The 17,576-nt window shown below is 44.5% G+C and overlaps 2 protein-coding genes across 2 annotated transcripts; both read right to left on the bottom strand.

Moving 5' to 3' along the window:
- Nucleotides 1–510: 510 nt before the first annotated feature.
- On the bottom strand, nt 511–9,751 carry LOC139348113 (uncharacterized). The gene is made up of 14 exons (XM_070988063.1): nt 9,608–9,751; nt 9,198–9,375; nt 8,671–8,843; nt 8,281–8,509; nt 7,895–8,124; nt 7,503–7,745; nt 6,294–6,555; nt 5,116–5,774; nt 4,919–5,016; nt 4,754–4,799; nt 4,441–4,605; nt 3,064–3,175; nt 2,370–2,897; nt 511–2,261 (listed from the first exon to the last, which is right to left on the bottom strand). The coding sequence occupies exons 1-14, from the start codon at nt 9,749–9,751 to the stop codon at nt 1,354–1,356; spliced, it is 3,975 nt and encodes a 1,324-aa protein (XP_070844164.1). The 3' UTR covers nt 511–1,353.
- A 466-nt stretch (nt 9,752–10,217) lies between these two features.
- On the bottom strand, nt 10,218–14,851 carry LOC139348114 (MAX gene-associated protein-like; the record flags this gene model as incomplete). The annotated part of the gene is made up of 8 exons (XM_070988064.1): nt 10,218–10,228; nt 10,282–10,356; nt 10,518–10,628; nt 11,777–11,896; nt 12,092–12,205; nt 12,340–12,430; nt 12,604–13,063; nt 14,142–14,851. Coding segments are annotated over 8 exons (1,692 nt in total), but the record flags the coding sequence as incomplete, so codon positions are not given.
- Nucleotides 14,852–17,576: the final 2,725 nt, after the last annotated feature.

Below are 17,576 nucleotides of genomic sequence, written 5' to 3' on the forward strand. Positions count from 1 at the left end.
TTCTTGGACGTTAAACATACAGGGTAGTTCATTTACTACTTATGAATTCAATGCAATCCAACAGCTATGTAACATATCAAATATTAATATTTATCAAAATAATTTGAGCCGTTTTGAAGAAACTTTTTTCCCCACAGACACCAGGCGTCAGTGGTCAAAGTCAAATCAGACACGTCTCCAAAGTTTGTTTTTTTTTAGCCCAAAAGCCTTCAGTTAAACTTTGGAGTATATTTTTGCACAAGACAAAGACTAAATATTGTGGCCAAAGTAGCCGCGTGTAGTACTGTTACATAAAAATGATGTTGTAAAAATAATAACTGGAACAGCAAGACTAAATGTGGTGTTCAGGTTCTAATCAGTTTCTTGTGATGTGATTGTTTCTTTATCCCCATTTACACAAAAACAGCAAAATTCTGTCTCAAAATAAGGAAATTCAAGATGGCTTTGTTTTTGAGTGACTGAAGGATGCCATTGTAAATTCACGTAGTTTTTTATTGATTTTAAAGGCCACCGTTTTTCACATTTTCAACTGAAGTAAGAGGACAACCAGTGTTTCATCCACAAAGAAAATAAATGCATTGAAATTAAAAACAAAATCTTCTGAGGTTATTTTCATGGATACAATACATGGTCAAACACCTTTTATCTTGATTGCTTGTGACACATCAGGTTTATATGCATTTTACTGAAGTAACTCCCCAGAGTGCAGATCACTGCTGACTGTACAGACAATTCAAAGACATCAGGGTGGTTTCTACCGAAAAACATAAAGTGCTAATCCATCTGTTCTTCACTGAGTTAGTAAAACATGAATTTCAAAAGGGGAGTATGCATCAAGCTCTCTCTCTCGATAAAAAAACACAAGTTAACATTTACATTTTACAGGGTTAATGAAGCAGCGTATTGTCTGAGCCTATTCAGGATGCAGATAATTATACACTGTAAGGCTTAACATAATGGATTTACACAGTCTGTACAGGTATATTACCATTTGCATATAACAGATCAGCAATAAATGACTTCAACAACAAAAATACAATTAGCGAAACATCTCAATCTCCCGTTTCTGACAAGAAGTAAACACAAATGTAGGCGACAGCTGTTGAAGAAACTTCAGAAAACACAAAATCAAAACTGAATGTGGGAGTTATTAGCTTTATTCATACATTCAGCTGGTCAATTAATGCGTTTTGTGATAGTCTTTATACCAAAAACAGCTTTTCTCTGTAGCATGAAAAAGGTCCACTGAGTTTTGTGCTAACGTATGCAGACAGAGCAGCATCGGGCTCCGAGGTTAGCTGAGGTCACATGACTGTGTGCATTGGCTTTTGCAGCAACGGGAAGATAAGAGAACTATTCAGATTCAAGCTCTGGGTCCAGCTCCTTTTCTATGTCTATCCAGGAGCGTTTCTTGGCGCTGGGGAAGTCCTTTCCTAAAGCACCTCGAGTTAACGGGCGAGATGTGTTCACATCTCCGAACAAGGTGGTCGCCGCAGGACTTTCCTTGAGTTTAACGTCTCGGTTTTTAGAATTGTGATAGAGTTCGACAGGGCTGTCCTCGTTGGACTTAGATGAACTACGTCTTGCTCGCATAGCTGGAGGACTGTACAGTGGCGCTGATTTGTTCTTCCGAGGTCTTCCTCTGGCTCGTTTGACTGGTACCGGGCTGTCACTAACCACTCCCGGGGTGTCCTTAACCACCTCTGAAGCCATCTTTTCTCTTTGCCTCTTTTCAACCAGAGGAGATATGACACTTTTACTGGTGCCTTCTACCACTGTACATTTTCCACTTCCGCTAACAGGGGTGACGGAGTTCTTTCGAGGCCTGCCTCTGCCGCGGCGGACTACAGGAGGGCTCGGATCAGGCTCCGGCTCCACATGAGTAGGAACCTGATGCACAGGGTTTAAACTCAAGGAGGCAGCTGCCAGTGTTTTGTTCAGACTCACCACTGCGCCCCCCTCCTGGCTGTTCTCTGCAGCTAGCAGAGCCACCGAAGGCCCAAAGATCGATTTGTTAAGGAGGGCAAGCTCAGCCAGGGGTGCTGTTACACCTGAACCCTTTGGTTCAGAGTTTGAGGACTGCACAGTTGTGTCCTCCTCCGAAATAAGGCTGATTTCTGAATCTAAAGTGTGGTCAGATTTAGAAAAGCTCTTCTCTTGGTTCTTGGATGAATCCACATCGGACGGCTGCACGCTAACCTCCCCATCCTGTCCTTTCTGTTTGGTATTCACAAGCATGAGCGTATAGAAGCCCTGACCAGCTGCGAGAAAAGAAGAAAATACACCTGTGAGAACACAAGAACAGATAGAAACAAAGCGACTTTGACTCGGGGATTAAATCATGGCTGGAGCAGGATGTCTTAACTTACTTGGTTTCAGAGAAGAGGGAAGTATGATTCTGCCGGTCTTGGAGCGAATCAGAGGAAGAGTGAAGCGCTGTGAAAGTTGAACAGAGTTGGAACCGGGTGTTGAGGATACAGGTGAGGTTCTGTCCTGGGCTGCGGTGACCTCGGGGTTAGCTGGCTTGCACTCTGTTTGGGATTTGGTCATACTGTCCTGGGCTGGGGCTCCAGGATCATCTGGCTGGTTCTCTGCCAGCAGTGAGGGCGCTGTGAGCTCAGCCTGGGCTGGAGAGGACACTGACAGAGGCAGAGGCAGAGACGGGGGCGTGGGTTTCAAGTCTACAGAGCTCTGGTCTGCAGTCGTGTGTGGGTTAGATGGAGCAATGAAGAAGTGAGGCTGTAACAGGGGCGGGGGCTGGAGCTTGGACTGGGGAGTAGTGGTTTGCAGAGCAACAGCTCTGCACTGGAGTAGATGAGAGTAGAGTAAAGACTCCCTCGTTTTCTGCCTGTCGCAAATCTGCGTCAGCTTCTCTTTAATCAGCGTATCAGACTTCCCTAAAAAGGTGCAATTTCACAACAGACAACGGAAGTTAGACACAGCTCTATCTGTTACGCTGCTCATTATTCATGATTTAAGACAACAAATGAAGATATAACCAATCCTCTACTACAGACTCAAACCGTAGACAAATCAAAGTGAGACAACACAGTTTGTACACACCAGACAAACGGGAAAGCTCCTTCACATAGACAGACTGCAGCCGCATCAGCCCCCTCTTCTTCTCCTCCAGGTATCTGGAGGTCTCAACCAGATTTTGGATTTCTTTTAGAGCCTGCAAACACGACAAAGCAGAGTGAAGTCTGGCGACACGGAGCCGTGAACGAATTATCTCGTCAAACTCGAATGAGTATGAATGCTGAAGTGGGGAAACTGTTGAAACTGTTGATCTGCATAAAAATTTGTGTGGGCAGCCACACAGATCTGCAGCATGCATAAATTTATTTGGGATATGGCATTTTTGTGATGAACAGTTACAGCTCACTCTCCTTTGATGCTAACTGGTAGTTACGAGCCGTTCTGAGACTTTGAGCTTCAAAGTTTTTGCATACAAATAACAATAACAAACAAGTCTTTCATACGTGAGAATGCCGGACACCCTAAATGTATATTAAATGTACAATATTGAAATCTTATCCAATTTGTAAATGGGGATTTTTTGTGGGACATTTTTCAAGAAACACAAACTGTTCGCTCACAATTTGTTTTAAAACATAAAATTAGTGTTTTAACAGAGTGTCAACATGTATGAGAAAGTTGTATTTAAAACATTCTATGACATTTTTATGACCTTTATTTCTTATTCTTGCACAAATAGATTTTCTTCATATTCTCTCTACAGATCAGTAAGACGAGTAAATGAAACGCGAGTTAACGCCATGGAAAAATGAAAAGTGACCAAAATGTGTTGTATTTGGAGGGAAAGGAAAGAAAAATGGATGTGTGGAAAAAATGATGTGTTTGGACTAAGAAGTTTTCATGTACAGCAGTATCACACGCTTCACGCTGACCTTTTTTAGGGGCCTGAAAGCTCAGGTTGAACTCTGTGTTAAATATGAATCAATAGGACTCTCTCATAGGTGTATTTGCATTCTGAAGATATGCAAGTCTGTAGCGATGATACATCTTTGAAACACTGAAGTGTTGGCTCAAGGTTCTGCCTTTCTGTGCTGCTACAACAGTACTGTGATTTGGATGAAAGTGTGCTGACAGGTGTGAGGCGTTATGGTTGGGAGAATGCCGTCGATCAAATCCAATCGAGCCACATCCACACAGTCCTGATGAAGCAGGTTAGCTGAGATTTGAGCGTTTAATTCTTGATAAATAATACTGAGCAATCATTTTCTAAATTTGATTGTTTATTTAATTAAAGAAATCTATTGAACATATTAAACCTAGTTTTTTTAATGTTGTTGTTAACAGCACTGTAGGGGCATAAAAACTAAGATGAAATAGACTTTTTTCATGTTCTCCCCTGAAGTTTTCGTGTAGTTTATGGCCCTCCAAGGAAATCCTGGTTGAGCAGGATGTGGAACTGACCAGTGACAGGAGGCGGAGCCTGGGGGCCCTGGGGTCGCTCTGGAGGACGGTCTGGAGTTTGTCAAAGAGGACCCTCTGTTCAGAGCGTCTTCGCCTTTCCAGCCACGTGTGGCTTTCTCGCTTCCTTTTACTCTCAGGCTCCGCATGTTCATCGACCGTGTGACCCTGCAATAAAGAGCGGAGATGACAATAAATACAAGTGATGCTGACACAACTCTATACAGACAGCTTAAGATAAAACCAACCTTTCCAAGGTCATTGACAGAGGATGATCAAAAATAATTACTTAGGAAATGATGAGAAAAGGCCGTACCTGGATGCTGAGCTCCCTTGACGATGCAAAATCATCACTGGAATCTCTGAAAGGAGACAAGATGTTGACGAAACTTTGAGGGACAAAACTGGAATCCTTTTCATTTAATAGCAGAAAATATGCACAGGTCCACACGTCACATTTCCTTTCATTCACATGGATTACCGTGACTCCTGTAATGCCCTTCTGACAGCTTCTTTCATTTGAGCGATGGCCATTCCTTGTCTCACTTCTTCTACTGTCTCAATGTCCACCTCCTCCTCCTGAAGAAAATAACATTTCTTAAGCACTGTCATTCACATGTTACATTTACACCAATATTGCAGTCGAAGAAAAAATTGTTTCTTAGTCCTCACACTTACATCTTCATCGCCCTCTCCGCAGTAGTCTGAGGTGTCAGCGCTTGAGTACTCTGTGGGGAGGTCCTGGTTTGAGTCCTCCTGCTTGCAGCTGACTTCATCGCTCTCATCTGAGGGCATCTTCTCGTCACATATCAGCTCATGGGAGGATCCAGGCTCCACTGATCTGCTGCTCAGTAGGTCCTTAGCTCCAGTACAGGTGTCCACACCAAGTAAATTTGCCTTTGAATCAGCTGCAGCGTGGCCAAAATTACACAAGGCATCTTTTAGCGCCGGGGCTTTATCCACACGAGCCGTGTTTGTGTTCTTCACAGATTCTGATTGCGGTGCAGCTCCATCAGTTCCGGGCTTAGGGAGTTCAATGAGAGTGAAGCCTCCAGGCAGGGTGACTCCTGGTAGTTTCTGGTCTCTGGTGAGCTGGTTAGCCGGAGGGAAGATCCTGAATGAATACGTCCCACTCTTTCCTAAGAAGCTGGGGGTTTTCAGAGATGGCGAGACGGTGAGGGAGACTGGCGAGGACATGGAGCTGTGCTGGAAGGGGTTGACAGAGCTGCGTTGACCCAGGACAAACGCATGGAAAGGGTTGATGGTCAGTGCGTTTTGTGAAAGCTGCGGCGTGGTGATGGATGCCTTTCTCCAAGAGTCTGGCTTGGATAGCTGAACTGAATGAAACAAAACAAAGCAGGGCAGGGAGGTGAGACAAAGAAATACTCATCCTGTGGCAACAAACCTACTCAATTTTTAATATTTAGGTATTAAAAGACTTGTAAGTTTTATGACTTAATTCTGGGGAAAAGAAAACCTAAAGGTGTTTCTTTTCATTCTATAATGCTGTGAATTAGAGCTATTAGATTAACTTAACGTTGGCCAGGTTAGGGCTTCCAAGTATTACATGGAAAAAACACATAGACCCAAATTTGTGTATATCTATTCAACCCCTCCTTACACTTTCCAGACGTCTTACAAACACTGACAGATCTGGTTTTAAATGTTAGAAACTAGATTTCTAAGCAGCACATATTTGTGGAGCTTGTTTTATTTCCTTGGGTGGTTTCAATTTTCTGCAGCAGCTGCAGGCGTGCCTGCGTTGGAGGGTTCTCCACTTGATTACTTTTGCTTCCTTTGGGGAGCAATCAGTTTAAAACTAAGTGCTTGCGCTGGGGTCAGAGAGACTACTTTACCTGGTGGTTGTGCTGGCATCTTCAGCTCAGTGGTTTTCTTTGCAGTTATGATTGGAGGGACTACTTTGCCAGCAGCCTTTGCGAGCAGAGCACCAAGAGTACTGGTTTTGTTTGTAGGGTCCGATTTCTCAGAGGCTTTGCGGGAAATGTCAGCAGGCGCATGCAGTCGGCCTGTGATGTATGCTGCAAGGCGGTTGGCTGGATGTAGGCATCCCATGTTCCCCAGCAACAGCCTGGCCTGATTGTAGGATTTGCCATTTACCTGTTATGGAAGAAATATGTAGATATATTACTACTCACATATGTTAATGGGTACAATTCCAAGAACATGATGTCTCCAGACATTATCAATGCCTTTAGACATTTGGTTCCACCCCCAGTGAAACCGTACCACAGCACCTTGCTGAGGTTGCAGCCACACGCAGGTTGTAGTTTTTCATACTGCACTCAGTGAAATGAATATTCTCACTGATCTTTGTGAAGTGATCACACTGTGTCATAAAAAACAAACATCACAAAATGACACCGGTTAAACGAGGCTTATAGTGAAGGTGAAGCTGTGATTTGCTCAAAAGCAGCAACAAGTCAATTTTATGACAGCAAAGACACTATAAAAACTCAATAACATCTCACTGGCAACATCTAAAAAGTCAGTAAAATAAATAATATTCCTGACATCAGAGTACTGAGTGAAGTTCAGAAAGATGAAGAACACAGACATCCGTATCAGTCCTTCCTCTTGTCCTCCGTCCTTCCTCCTCTGATGTTAATCACTGCCCGCAGACACCACTGTAGAGGGAGGAGGGGCAAGCTTTTCTCAGCCAGCAGCTGACTTTACAAGAATTTTCCAAATTTAAACATTGAAGTAAGATAACGATGCTACATACGGACAGCTTTTGTTTTAGCTTGTTCGTAGCGATTCGCTATTAGCTTAACGAGCATGGTGTGGCTGTCACAACAACACGGACAAGGCAGGTTGTAATACCACTTTGTTCACTTTGTGTGCGTGTGCATGTAGGAGATGAAACCCACCCAGAGACAGAGAAGCTAACATGACCATAAAATTTGTTTTTGAGGCTCTGCGGGATTCATATGAGTGACATTTTCAGATTGGAAAATCCAGGATTCTGGATAAATCCGGGGGGAAAAAAAATCACATCCCTGCATATGACTCGTGTTTAAGACACACTGCGTCTCCTTCAGCCTGACCTGTATAAGTCCAGATGCTTGGCAACCGACAGGTTTGGTCCTGGCTCTCAGTTTGCCGGCAGGTAACACTCCACTCAGGAAAGGTGTGACTCCAAACCGCATCTCTGGCTCTTCAATTTGGCCATCTTCCTCTTCTGCATCACCATCTCCATCGAGACTTTTATCGGCATGCATTTCCTCATCACTGTCATCAGATTCATCCTCGTCATCATCACTGGCTTCTGATGGCTTACTGATGTGTAGCTAGAGGACAGGGGAGTAGAGCAGGAGTTTTTTTTAACCAAGTTATGAAAGGGGGAGCTTATTTTATTCAGGCTGCTGTGTTTCAGACCAGCTGTTAACATCAGAGCATACAGTAGATTCTGGACTGGCATCACTCTTCAGAGACATACCCTGTAGGTGACGATGGAGCCGCTGGGCTTTTTCATGAAGATCTTGGCAACCGGACGGATGTGGTACGGTCCGATGCAGAAGCGCTGAGACAGCTTATTCTGATTCATGCGTCGACACAAAGTTTCCAGGACCTTTTTGCGGTCCTTGTCCCACTGACACGCTGACTGGATCTCGATTTGCTTTCTCGCTTCTCTTTCTTCGGACGTGCTCCCCTGAGAAGTCTGTCCTGCTGGGGGACATGATAATAGTCATAATAATACATAATGCATCATGATTGCGTGCAGCAACAAATATTATCTTCCAGCACAAAAGATTTGATTTTCAGTGGCTGAAACAGCACAAAATGTATTGTTATACTATTATTGCACCACCTTTGGGTTCTCACCTGCTTTCTTCAAAGTCAGTATAGTTCTGTGGTACATTTTCGGGCTATCAGTGGTCCTCTGGTGCAGTTTCGCTGTGGTGTTTGGTGTAGAAGTGTCAGGGATCTTGCAGTCTATGGTGACTTCAGGAGGCGGTTCGCTGTTGAACGCTCTTACACGCGCGCACGTCATCATGCTCTCAAAGTATCTATACACTGGACTCTTATCCTCTTCTCGAATCTGCAATGACTTCTTTATACGTTAAAAAAGAGACAAAAGGTAGATTAATATAAAAGTTAGGAAATATTTTTACACTTAGAGCTATCTGATCTTATACTCTAGTGAATAATCAAGAGTGTGAGATATAAAAAGAGCAGCCTGATAAATCAAATAAGAGAGAGATTGTATTTTACCATTAGCATTGGACGAGGTGCACTGCTGCATTTTACAGCCTTCACAGGGGCCAAACACGGAGGAGCCGTTCTCGGGGAGAAGAGCGGGTCTGGATCATCAATGCTGCGGTTCCATAGTTTATTAGCTTGGGAGCCCGGGCGAGGCTGGACCACATGTTCCATATTAGTCATAGCTGGGGAGGGAGAAAAGCATCTCATTAACACTTCTGAGTTGTGAGCAAACTGAGCAGGAAGCAAAAGCTAAACACAGAAAAGTGATTCTGCTAAGATAAGGGTGTTGCATAGAAATGTAGACCTTGAAATAAAATGCTGCATTCCGAGTCATTTATATTGTGAATGAAAGAATGCAGTGATCCAATCGAATCAAAGGGCAGGGTAGTCAAACATACAATCCACTGTAGTAGAAATACAACAGTCAGACAGGAAAAGGAACATATACCAATGATATCAAGATGACTTGCTCTTACAGTAAACAGGTTGGATCTGTTGTTCAGTCTCCCCCACAGTCAACTGCTTGGTGATCTTACGTTTGAAACAGGAGCAGCCAAACATGCACTCAGGCCGCCGGCAGTGGAAGGGACCTCTGTTCAGATGCTGGAGACTGGAACACACGCAGCCCAGTCTGCAGAAGTCCTGACCGCACTCAGGTCCCTCAGCTTTGCGCTTCACATACGGGGGTACTTTCAAGACCTGACTGGGCTGCATCTGATTAAAAGGAGTCATCAAAACAATTTTAAATCTGAATGTCTGTGTTTAAATTAGCCAAGCATTGTGGATATCAGCACCTCTCACAGGCTGATTTACATTTTATATAATAAAAGCAAGAGTTTCTTTCAAAGTTTAATATGACAACAAACTAATAACACCAGCACAGACGCAGCCCTGCATTAATGTCATAAGACACTATATAGACACTAGTACAGTAAGTTTTTGGTACCTGCTTTGTCAGCATTACAGACAGAGCCACGGACAGCCTGTCTGGCGTCAGCTGTGTTCTGCTCAGACCCTCGTTCACAGCTTCCATCTCCATCAGCAACAGTCTGTACTGGAACTTCGTGAAGCCTGGAGGTCTGTGTGTCATCCGCTGGCTCTGCCCAAAGCTCACCGCTGAGCTCTGGCCCGTCCCTGGGTGGTGTGTAGATAATCTGGAGAGACGAAATGAAATGTGTTATTCTCCTCAATGAAAAGGTTGTTCTAACCGTCCTGCAATCGATTAAAAAACTGGAAAATGTGATGAAAATGAAAACAAATTAAAAACATGTCCTTACGTGTTTGAAACAGAACTATAGCTATTAGACCCAGAAGCAGCATTTGCCATCAACACAGCTCCTGGCTGCGCGTGCAGAGACGCGGACTGCTGTATGGACCGAGCCTCTGCTTGACCAGGGGTCACACGGCTGGCCAGAGGCGGATTTGATGATGTCAGCACGGAGTAGAGGAGGGGTTTGTGGGAAAGTGGGCATGGTCTGTTGGACCCCACGGGGAATTTGGATGCACCGCTTCGATGCTTGAGCACGCTGTCCAGGGTCTTTACATAGCTGGAGCTTTTAGCGGGCAGCTGATAGGCCACAGAGTCCTCAGGGCCTGTGGAGAAGGCGTCAGCGCGCTCACTGATGTACCGGGCTTCGCTTTCCAAGTACTCATCCAACATGTTGCTGCAGAAGGCAGATAGGTTCTTTTGTGATCCTTTAGGGGAGGAAGAATAAAGAGCATTTAATTCATCAGTGAGGAATAATGAATCAGACACAAGGACATGCAGTTGGTTCCAGTGCTGTTAATCTTTTGGTAATTAGAATGACTACACTAATCCCACCGAACACAGCGACATGAAGACGGGCAAACCTTACCATCACAGATAGGAGACGTTTCTTTGCTCCTTATGAACTTGTTTCTCCATCCCTTTATTTTTGTCATGTCGCTCGTCTTTCCTGTGCGGGAGATGAAGGGCAACCCCTCATCTGTGAAGGAAAGATACTGCGTTAGCCTTAACTTACAAGGCCTTCAGTGCCTCACAATGTTTATTTAAGTGATATGGTAGAAAAACTGGTTTCTCAGAATTTGATTATTTCATTGTCTTTGTTGAAGAGAAAACTACATTAATACATTTATTTGAGTGTACTACATGTTCACTGGCAGAATCATGGAATATCACAGGGAAATTATGTCATCGCTACACTGGACGTGCACAAAATGATGAGTACAATCTACACCTGTACTCAGTCTACTTCACTGGAGAACACTGTGTCTCAGCAGATACTGAGAATATTCTAGCACGAAGGAGGAGAGTCACATCCTTACTGCAGAGAGACTTCTGCTTTACACCTACAGACCCCTGAGGAACATAGGAGTTCTTGAAACTACACAGTGCCAGACCTGTTTGGCCTGCTCCATGGAAATGCCTGGTCCAAGACAAGCAGACCATTTTCAAATCATACTCTTGAATGACAAGCCCATTTCCAGCCTTAACTCGTTTCCTGCATCTGAGGATCATACAGGACTCTAATCTGACCTGACTGACAAACTACAGATGAGGCTCACAGGAGGAGGTGATCATTATTCAGCCTGTTGTAATTCACTCGACTAAATACATTAGGCTACCTTGCAAATGTGCTGTCTAAATTTAGAGAGAGATAATTCTGCTATGAGAGAAAGGAGAGAGCAAAAGCTTGACTTGACCATTCTTGATACCACATATTAATTGAAATATTGGGTCTATTTATACAGAGGCCTTATCGCTTTTCCCTTATGTATCTACAGATATGCCGAAGGCAGCGTGCCCACAGCACCTATCACAGCTGATCGGTGCTGTTTGTAAGGCATGTATCTGAACAGTAATCCTACATGAGGAACTGCTCATGTTTCACATAGACAAGTTAGACATGATGGCTTGTCTGCCCTCAGGTGAAAATATGTAAAACAGTTAACTGATGTCCAGAGCAGGTTTTTTAAAGAGGGAGCACTATTTTGTCAGTGGTAGTGCCTCGTCTATGTTAACTGTTAAATCAAATAAATGCTGTAAGTAAAGAAAAAAGGAATTCTACACACGCCGCTAAATGTGGTGTCTCAATCAAACATGCACAAACTGTCAAAGATCGGTCCAACGTACCGCCAGGCGATGTGACGCTGCCTTGCTCTGGCAGGTCTGGGAGAGGTAGTGGTAAATGAACGCCCAGATACTGCAGGTCGATGGACTTGGCTGGGTCGAGGGAGCTCAGCTTCAACCCCACTAGAAAAAGGACAAAAAGCAAAGCAGCCAATGAGAATAAAGGAATCCAAATTAATGTATATAAGCTACTCAACCAATGGGATGCTCTTGTGTGTGTGTATGTGTGTGTGTGTGTGTGTGTGTGTGTGTGTGTGTGTGTGTGTGTATGTGTGTGTATGTGTGTGTGTGTGTGTTTGTGTGTGTGTGTGAGCTCACCCTCCTGCAGAACAGGATGGATGGTCTGTCTGTGTTTGAAAACCCGAAGGTCCTGCATCAGGAGAGCCTCCAAGTGGGTGATCTTCTCCTCATCAGTCTCTGGAGTCGCCTCCACTGAAACACCACAGAAGTCATTGTTAGGTAAGATAAAAAGAGGTGAATCCGGGATTTTCAGAACATGTAAGATCTGCAGGCTGCATGAAAGCATTTGTTATGGAAGCCAGCCAAATGATCTTTAGATTGCTTACTTTTTTGCTCAAACTGCATCTGTGTCGTTACGGGAGACGCTGATGATGAGTTACTGGCTGGCTTGTCCCTCACGTGAACCTCGAGAGCTTCCTGCCATACGGAAAAACACTGAAGCTGAAACACTTTAAGGAACTTTTACTACTGAGCATATAAAACCATTCTGGTATTCAACAACAAACCACATCTCAAACCACACCGAATGAAAATTAATCCTCTGGACACGCCGATATGTGCAGATCATTCAGCAAAAAGTCGTGTTTTACCTTTGAGGTGAATGACACAAACAACAGGCCTTCCACATCATCCAGCTCTGGTTGCATAGCGACAGTCAACGATGGGCTGTGGACTGCCGCGGGGGAGGCAGTCGCAGCTTTCCACTCTCTTCCCCGCGAATTTGCCCAATGTCTGTTGATCCTCTTCCTCCTCTTGCGGTACCCAGGTGATGATGCGGGGGTAGATGTAAGGGAAGTGGGAGTGGAGGATACTGCTTTAGGTGTAATGCTGAAGCCTTGCTGCGCCTTAGGGGTCACGCTGACAGCATGGGCTTCTTCACTGGGTTCCACACATGGACGTTTATGGACTAGCACAAGTTCACCAAGGGCATGCTTGCCTCTTAAACAAGGGACGTACAGTTCATCCTTACTGGCAATGGTAGACATTATAGGCTTCAGGACCAGTCGGGTCTCTGGCTCATTTGAGAGAGAAATGTTGTGATTCCTTATGCTGTAAAGCAGAAAAGAAGGAATACTGTTTATGGATGCTAAACAAATGAAAAATGAAAATGATTTAACGGTGATTTCATTAGAAAGATATATTGATTGACTGCATGGTGTGTGGCAATGGTATTTTAATAGGCTAATTCCAGAATGTGAATTTATGAAAGGCAGCCCATTAACCAGCTTATGCACATGTACTTGTTGTTGCATAACGTGCTGACTTTCCAGTATCCCTCAAATCCTGTAACTGATTATGCAGATGCATCTTTGGCTCCCTAGACCTCCAAGATGGTGTAAGAGTAGAACAACAAAAACTACATGGAAGGACACAGAAGCAAAACACCTCCCGATGAAATGCAATCCAATACAACAGCCCTGCAATATATACTGTTATTACATCCCTATGATTCTCCATTTTTGTTGAGAAAACATGCAAAACAGTGTCCTCTGCCCACTGAACTGCACTTCATTGCATGTAAAATTTAAGCTTTTCCTGTTTTCATTCCATCCAATGCAAATAAGGTCCTCCCTTAAAGTGACCTGCTGGGCCTCATCCTCAGGAGACATGCTTCATTTTCTCATCTTAAACGATTGAGTTTGGGTTATTTTAAGGACTTTGTCAAACTGGACACAGCAGTGGACGCTCAGTCAGTTATTACCACGGTTATAATAGGGAGCAAGCAGTGTCTGTCAACATTTTCTTAACATTAAAAACAAACATTAACACAATAACACACTCAGTGGTCACTTTAATAGGTACACCTACACCATCTAATGCAATCCTGCACCACAGTTCTGTCACATAGTCAACCTTTACTGAGCTTATAATGGCCAGAAAGGTGTTAATTCAATTATATGTTTATTACTGGGGTTGGAGTCAGTGGTGGTGTTGTGCTTAAAGCCATTATATTGAAACGTGACTCTTCCCCCTCGTGTCTGTATGGGGTCAGCAAAACATGGGACACACCTCAGTAATGAGAGTCTGAGTGGATTGCATTAGATTTTACAGGTGTACCTAATAAAGAGGCCACTGACAGTTCATCAATGTGGTACAGACACAATAAATATATATATAAAAAACTTACCTTAGATCCACAACTTCCTGCTTGTTTTCATCGGGTTGAGCGGGTTTTAAAGCAGATGGATGAGCGTCACTCTTCAGCACAGGTTGAGGCCTGTTTAGACGGGAGTTATGCCCGTCATCCCTAAAGCCTTTTGCGAAAGGATTATGATTAATTTTCAGCTGGGTGATCCGAAAGTTCTGATAAGTCGTCACGGCCATGAATTCTGTTTGTGGAAAAGTAAAAGTCATGCTTTCTGGACCCATAACCACAGGTTTGTCCGGTGTGGGCGCGTCCCCGTCCGGGACAGGTATCACGTGTAGTCTAGGAATGTAACGATGCATGGAGTGCAGGATGATATGGCCATCCTGGTCTTGGGGATTATTGGTCAGTTTAAGTTTGTAGAAGGACACCAAGCCACCCATCCACTCCGAGCCTCGACAGGGTGAGTAATGGTGGGGAAATGCCCTGATTAGGCCCTGGGCTTGGTTTTCTGCTGGTCCAGTAACCTCCCATTTGAATGGGCTCCAGCGGTATCTGTACTGGTCCGATGGAACTATGGACAGGACCAGGCTGTACTGCCGCTCCGGATCTAAGCCAGCCAGGCGGTACCGGCAGTACGGGAACATGCGGCGCCCTTGTTTAGTGAGAATCATCTCCGTCCCACAGCTGTAGAACTGCTTCCACACACTGTTATTCTCCAGCGTGACACTGACACCTTTGAAGGTCAGCACAGACGGAAAATTAGTTTGCAGGTCTGGGCTGCCAAATGTGATAGATGGCACCTCAGGCAACAATGGTGGTGATTCTGATATGCTGACCAGGCTCGTCCCTGTGCACGTTAGGGAGTCTGACGCTGATGCTATATGTGAGGTAGCTGGGCTTGTTTCAACAGTCCCATCAAAGGTAGTAGGTGATGTCACAGCAGGTTTGGCTGGGCTAGCTTCAGCAGGTGAGGAGAGAGCCGAGCTGCAGTCATTACTCGCCATGGAGACAGCTTGTGTCTCGATCACAGTCTCACTGGTGAAATCAGGTTTCGTAGTGGTTGGAACACAGGGAGCTGAAGAAGGGACGGCTGCGGGAGGAACCGAGGAGGGGATATTAGTTGAGGTCCCCTCCTCATCCTCCAATACATGGGGGTCCTCCATTGATGTGAGTTCAGAGTCTGTGGCAGGCATCACCAATGGCTGTGGTCATCCCACTTCATCAGATGCCTAAAAGAAAATGATATAATAACTATGTTAATTATATAGTACTGCAATGTTGAGAGGTTCAGCATACATTTTAGGGTTAATAACACAAATGTAAGTGATAAAATCATGCAAAACTATACGACAGATGATAAAAATGAAAGCCAAATACAACCCAAACAATGCTGACAACGTTAATAAAAGCAGTTATATATCATCCAAGCAGAGCAAATACTGGCAGAAAAGAAATGAGATGCATCAAGAAATGTACACTATTAGATATTCAGCAGTCAATACGTCCAACAATGTGCTGTCCTGCTTTAAAAAGGTTGAAAAACAGCATAACCATTGTGGATTAGAGTCAGTTAAAATGTGTTTGATCGTCTTCAGCTAGTCTTTGCAAAAACATTCACAGAGCCATGAAGTGCTGGCGATCAGCCTAAATCTGAGGTGCAACCATATTTCCTGTGAAATCAAATGAAGACATGAGATGACTACAGTCAATATCATACAAAATTAAAGGACACTCAACCATTGGTTTCTCATGTTGCTGGTTGTGTGAATCTTTTGTAAGGCATAGAGCAACCAGACCAAATTTCAAGAAACCTGATCTGCGTGATTCATAGAACGGCTCTTTGTGTCCAATGGGAATTCAAATAAGAATCAAATCCTTTCAGAACCACTTTAGAAAGGGCCGTGCTCTTCTTAAAAAGTAAATTAGCTAACTGATGGAGAAATTACGGGGGCTGTGTGGTGACTTGTTTTGCTGTGTAAGAATGTGTAAATCATGTATTTATGAACTATATCTAGCAAGATAAGTTACACAAAGGGCCTGCTCTGTCACTGAGGATGCTTAAACGGGTCTTATATTTGACCTCAAGTGAGGCATCACATTAAGAAGGTGATTTGTTGTGATGATGTTGCACACCATTATTTACAAAAACATACAACTGAATCAAATACATGTGAAATGAAACCTGGAGCAGAGCTCAAAAACACTAAGAAATAGTGCCTGCTCCATGATAAATTACCAAAACAAATATGCTCCCATGTCTTTGGCTTGCACACCTTAAAAAACATCATTCTGTGACCAGTAGAACAGCTGACATTAAAGAGACGTAAGGAGTATTTTTTTTTTTTAAGTTTAATATGTAATTTCTCTTCAGTCTGAGAAAAGTGGACTTTGCCTTGGTGAAGCGAGCCGCGAGACCACTTTGGTTTAACTGACCAATAGCCTGCCTGATATCCGCCAGCTGAGGACATGGCTGAAATGCTGGGAAAGGCCTGTTCGACGGAGACACGACAAATGCACATTTCGTAAATCGCTTCTACCTTTGCAGCCCAGCTGAAACCATGTCCGTCGACGACAGAGGACAAACTGAAGACATAACCTGTTTTGTTGTCGCCGTGCCCTCCCCGGGTCAATTTACTCATCACACAGTCACACCAACACGCAGATGCTGTAATCTAAAGGTGTTAATCGAGCGGAGGAGTGCCTCAGATGGGCTATAGCCGGCATGTTTACACCGCAAACTCTCCGTGTACCTGTTTCTCACCCTACAATAAGACGCCATGCTCTGAATTTAAGTTGTTTGACAACGGCTCTTTCTTCCTCACACACCGCACAGAGGAAGGCCGCCCGCTCCTCCACTCACCAAGTTGGAAAAGTTGGAGGTTTCACTAACGCCTCACCTTTCAACATCGGCTGAACACCTCGTGGCCTCCGGCGGCGACACAACAACGCTCACGGTGAAACTCCAACTGTTGCACGTCGCCGTCGTCGTCGCCGTCGTCGGGGCCTCTTACAATCCCTCGAACATAAACACAAATTGGCGAATGGAGGCCGAGAGCCACGCCAGTGTGCTTGCATCGACCGACCCGAGCGTGCACGCAGCGAAGCCAAAGCGCATGCACAATATCACCCCCCTTCAATGGCGCGTGATTCCCAGGCCGCCGGCGCGAGGGAAGCGGGAGTCCACCATCCCGGAGATTTTTTTTTTTTCGCTCGTTCCCACCTCGAGCTCAGTCGCCGGTTAGGACAACTCTCTGCAAGTTTGCGCGATAATGTTTCGGATGTGTAATTCCTGCGCTGAGAGCAAAGAGCCGAGACTTTCTCTTCCTCTCCTTCTATTTCCTTTACTTCTTCTACCTTTTCGATCACATTTCCATTCTCACCCTCCCTGAACCACACACTCTCCTCGCTGCCCCTGTCTCTCTCGCTCTCACACACACATACACACACACATCCGTGCTCTCGGGCTGTGACGTA

Source organism: Chaetodon trifascialis, chromosome 19 (genome assembly GCF_039877785.1).
Source record: "Chaetodon trifascialis isolate fChaTrf1 chromosome 19, fChaTrf1.hap1, whole genome shotgun sequence".
In the NCBI taxonomy this organism is placed as follows: Eukaryota; Metazoa; Chordata; class Actinopteri; order Chaetodontiformes; family Chaetodontidae; genus Chaetodon; species Chaetodon trifascialis.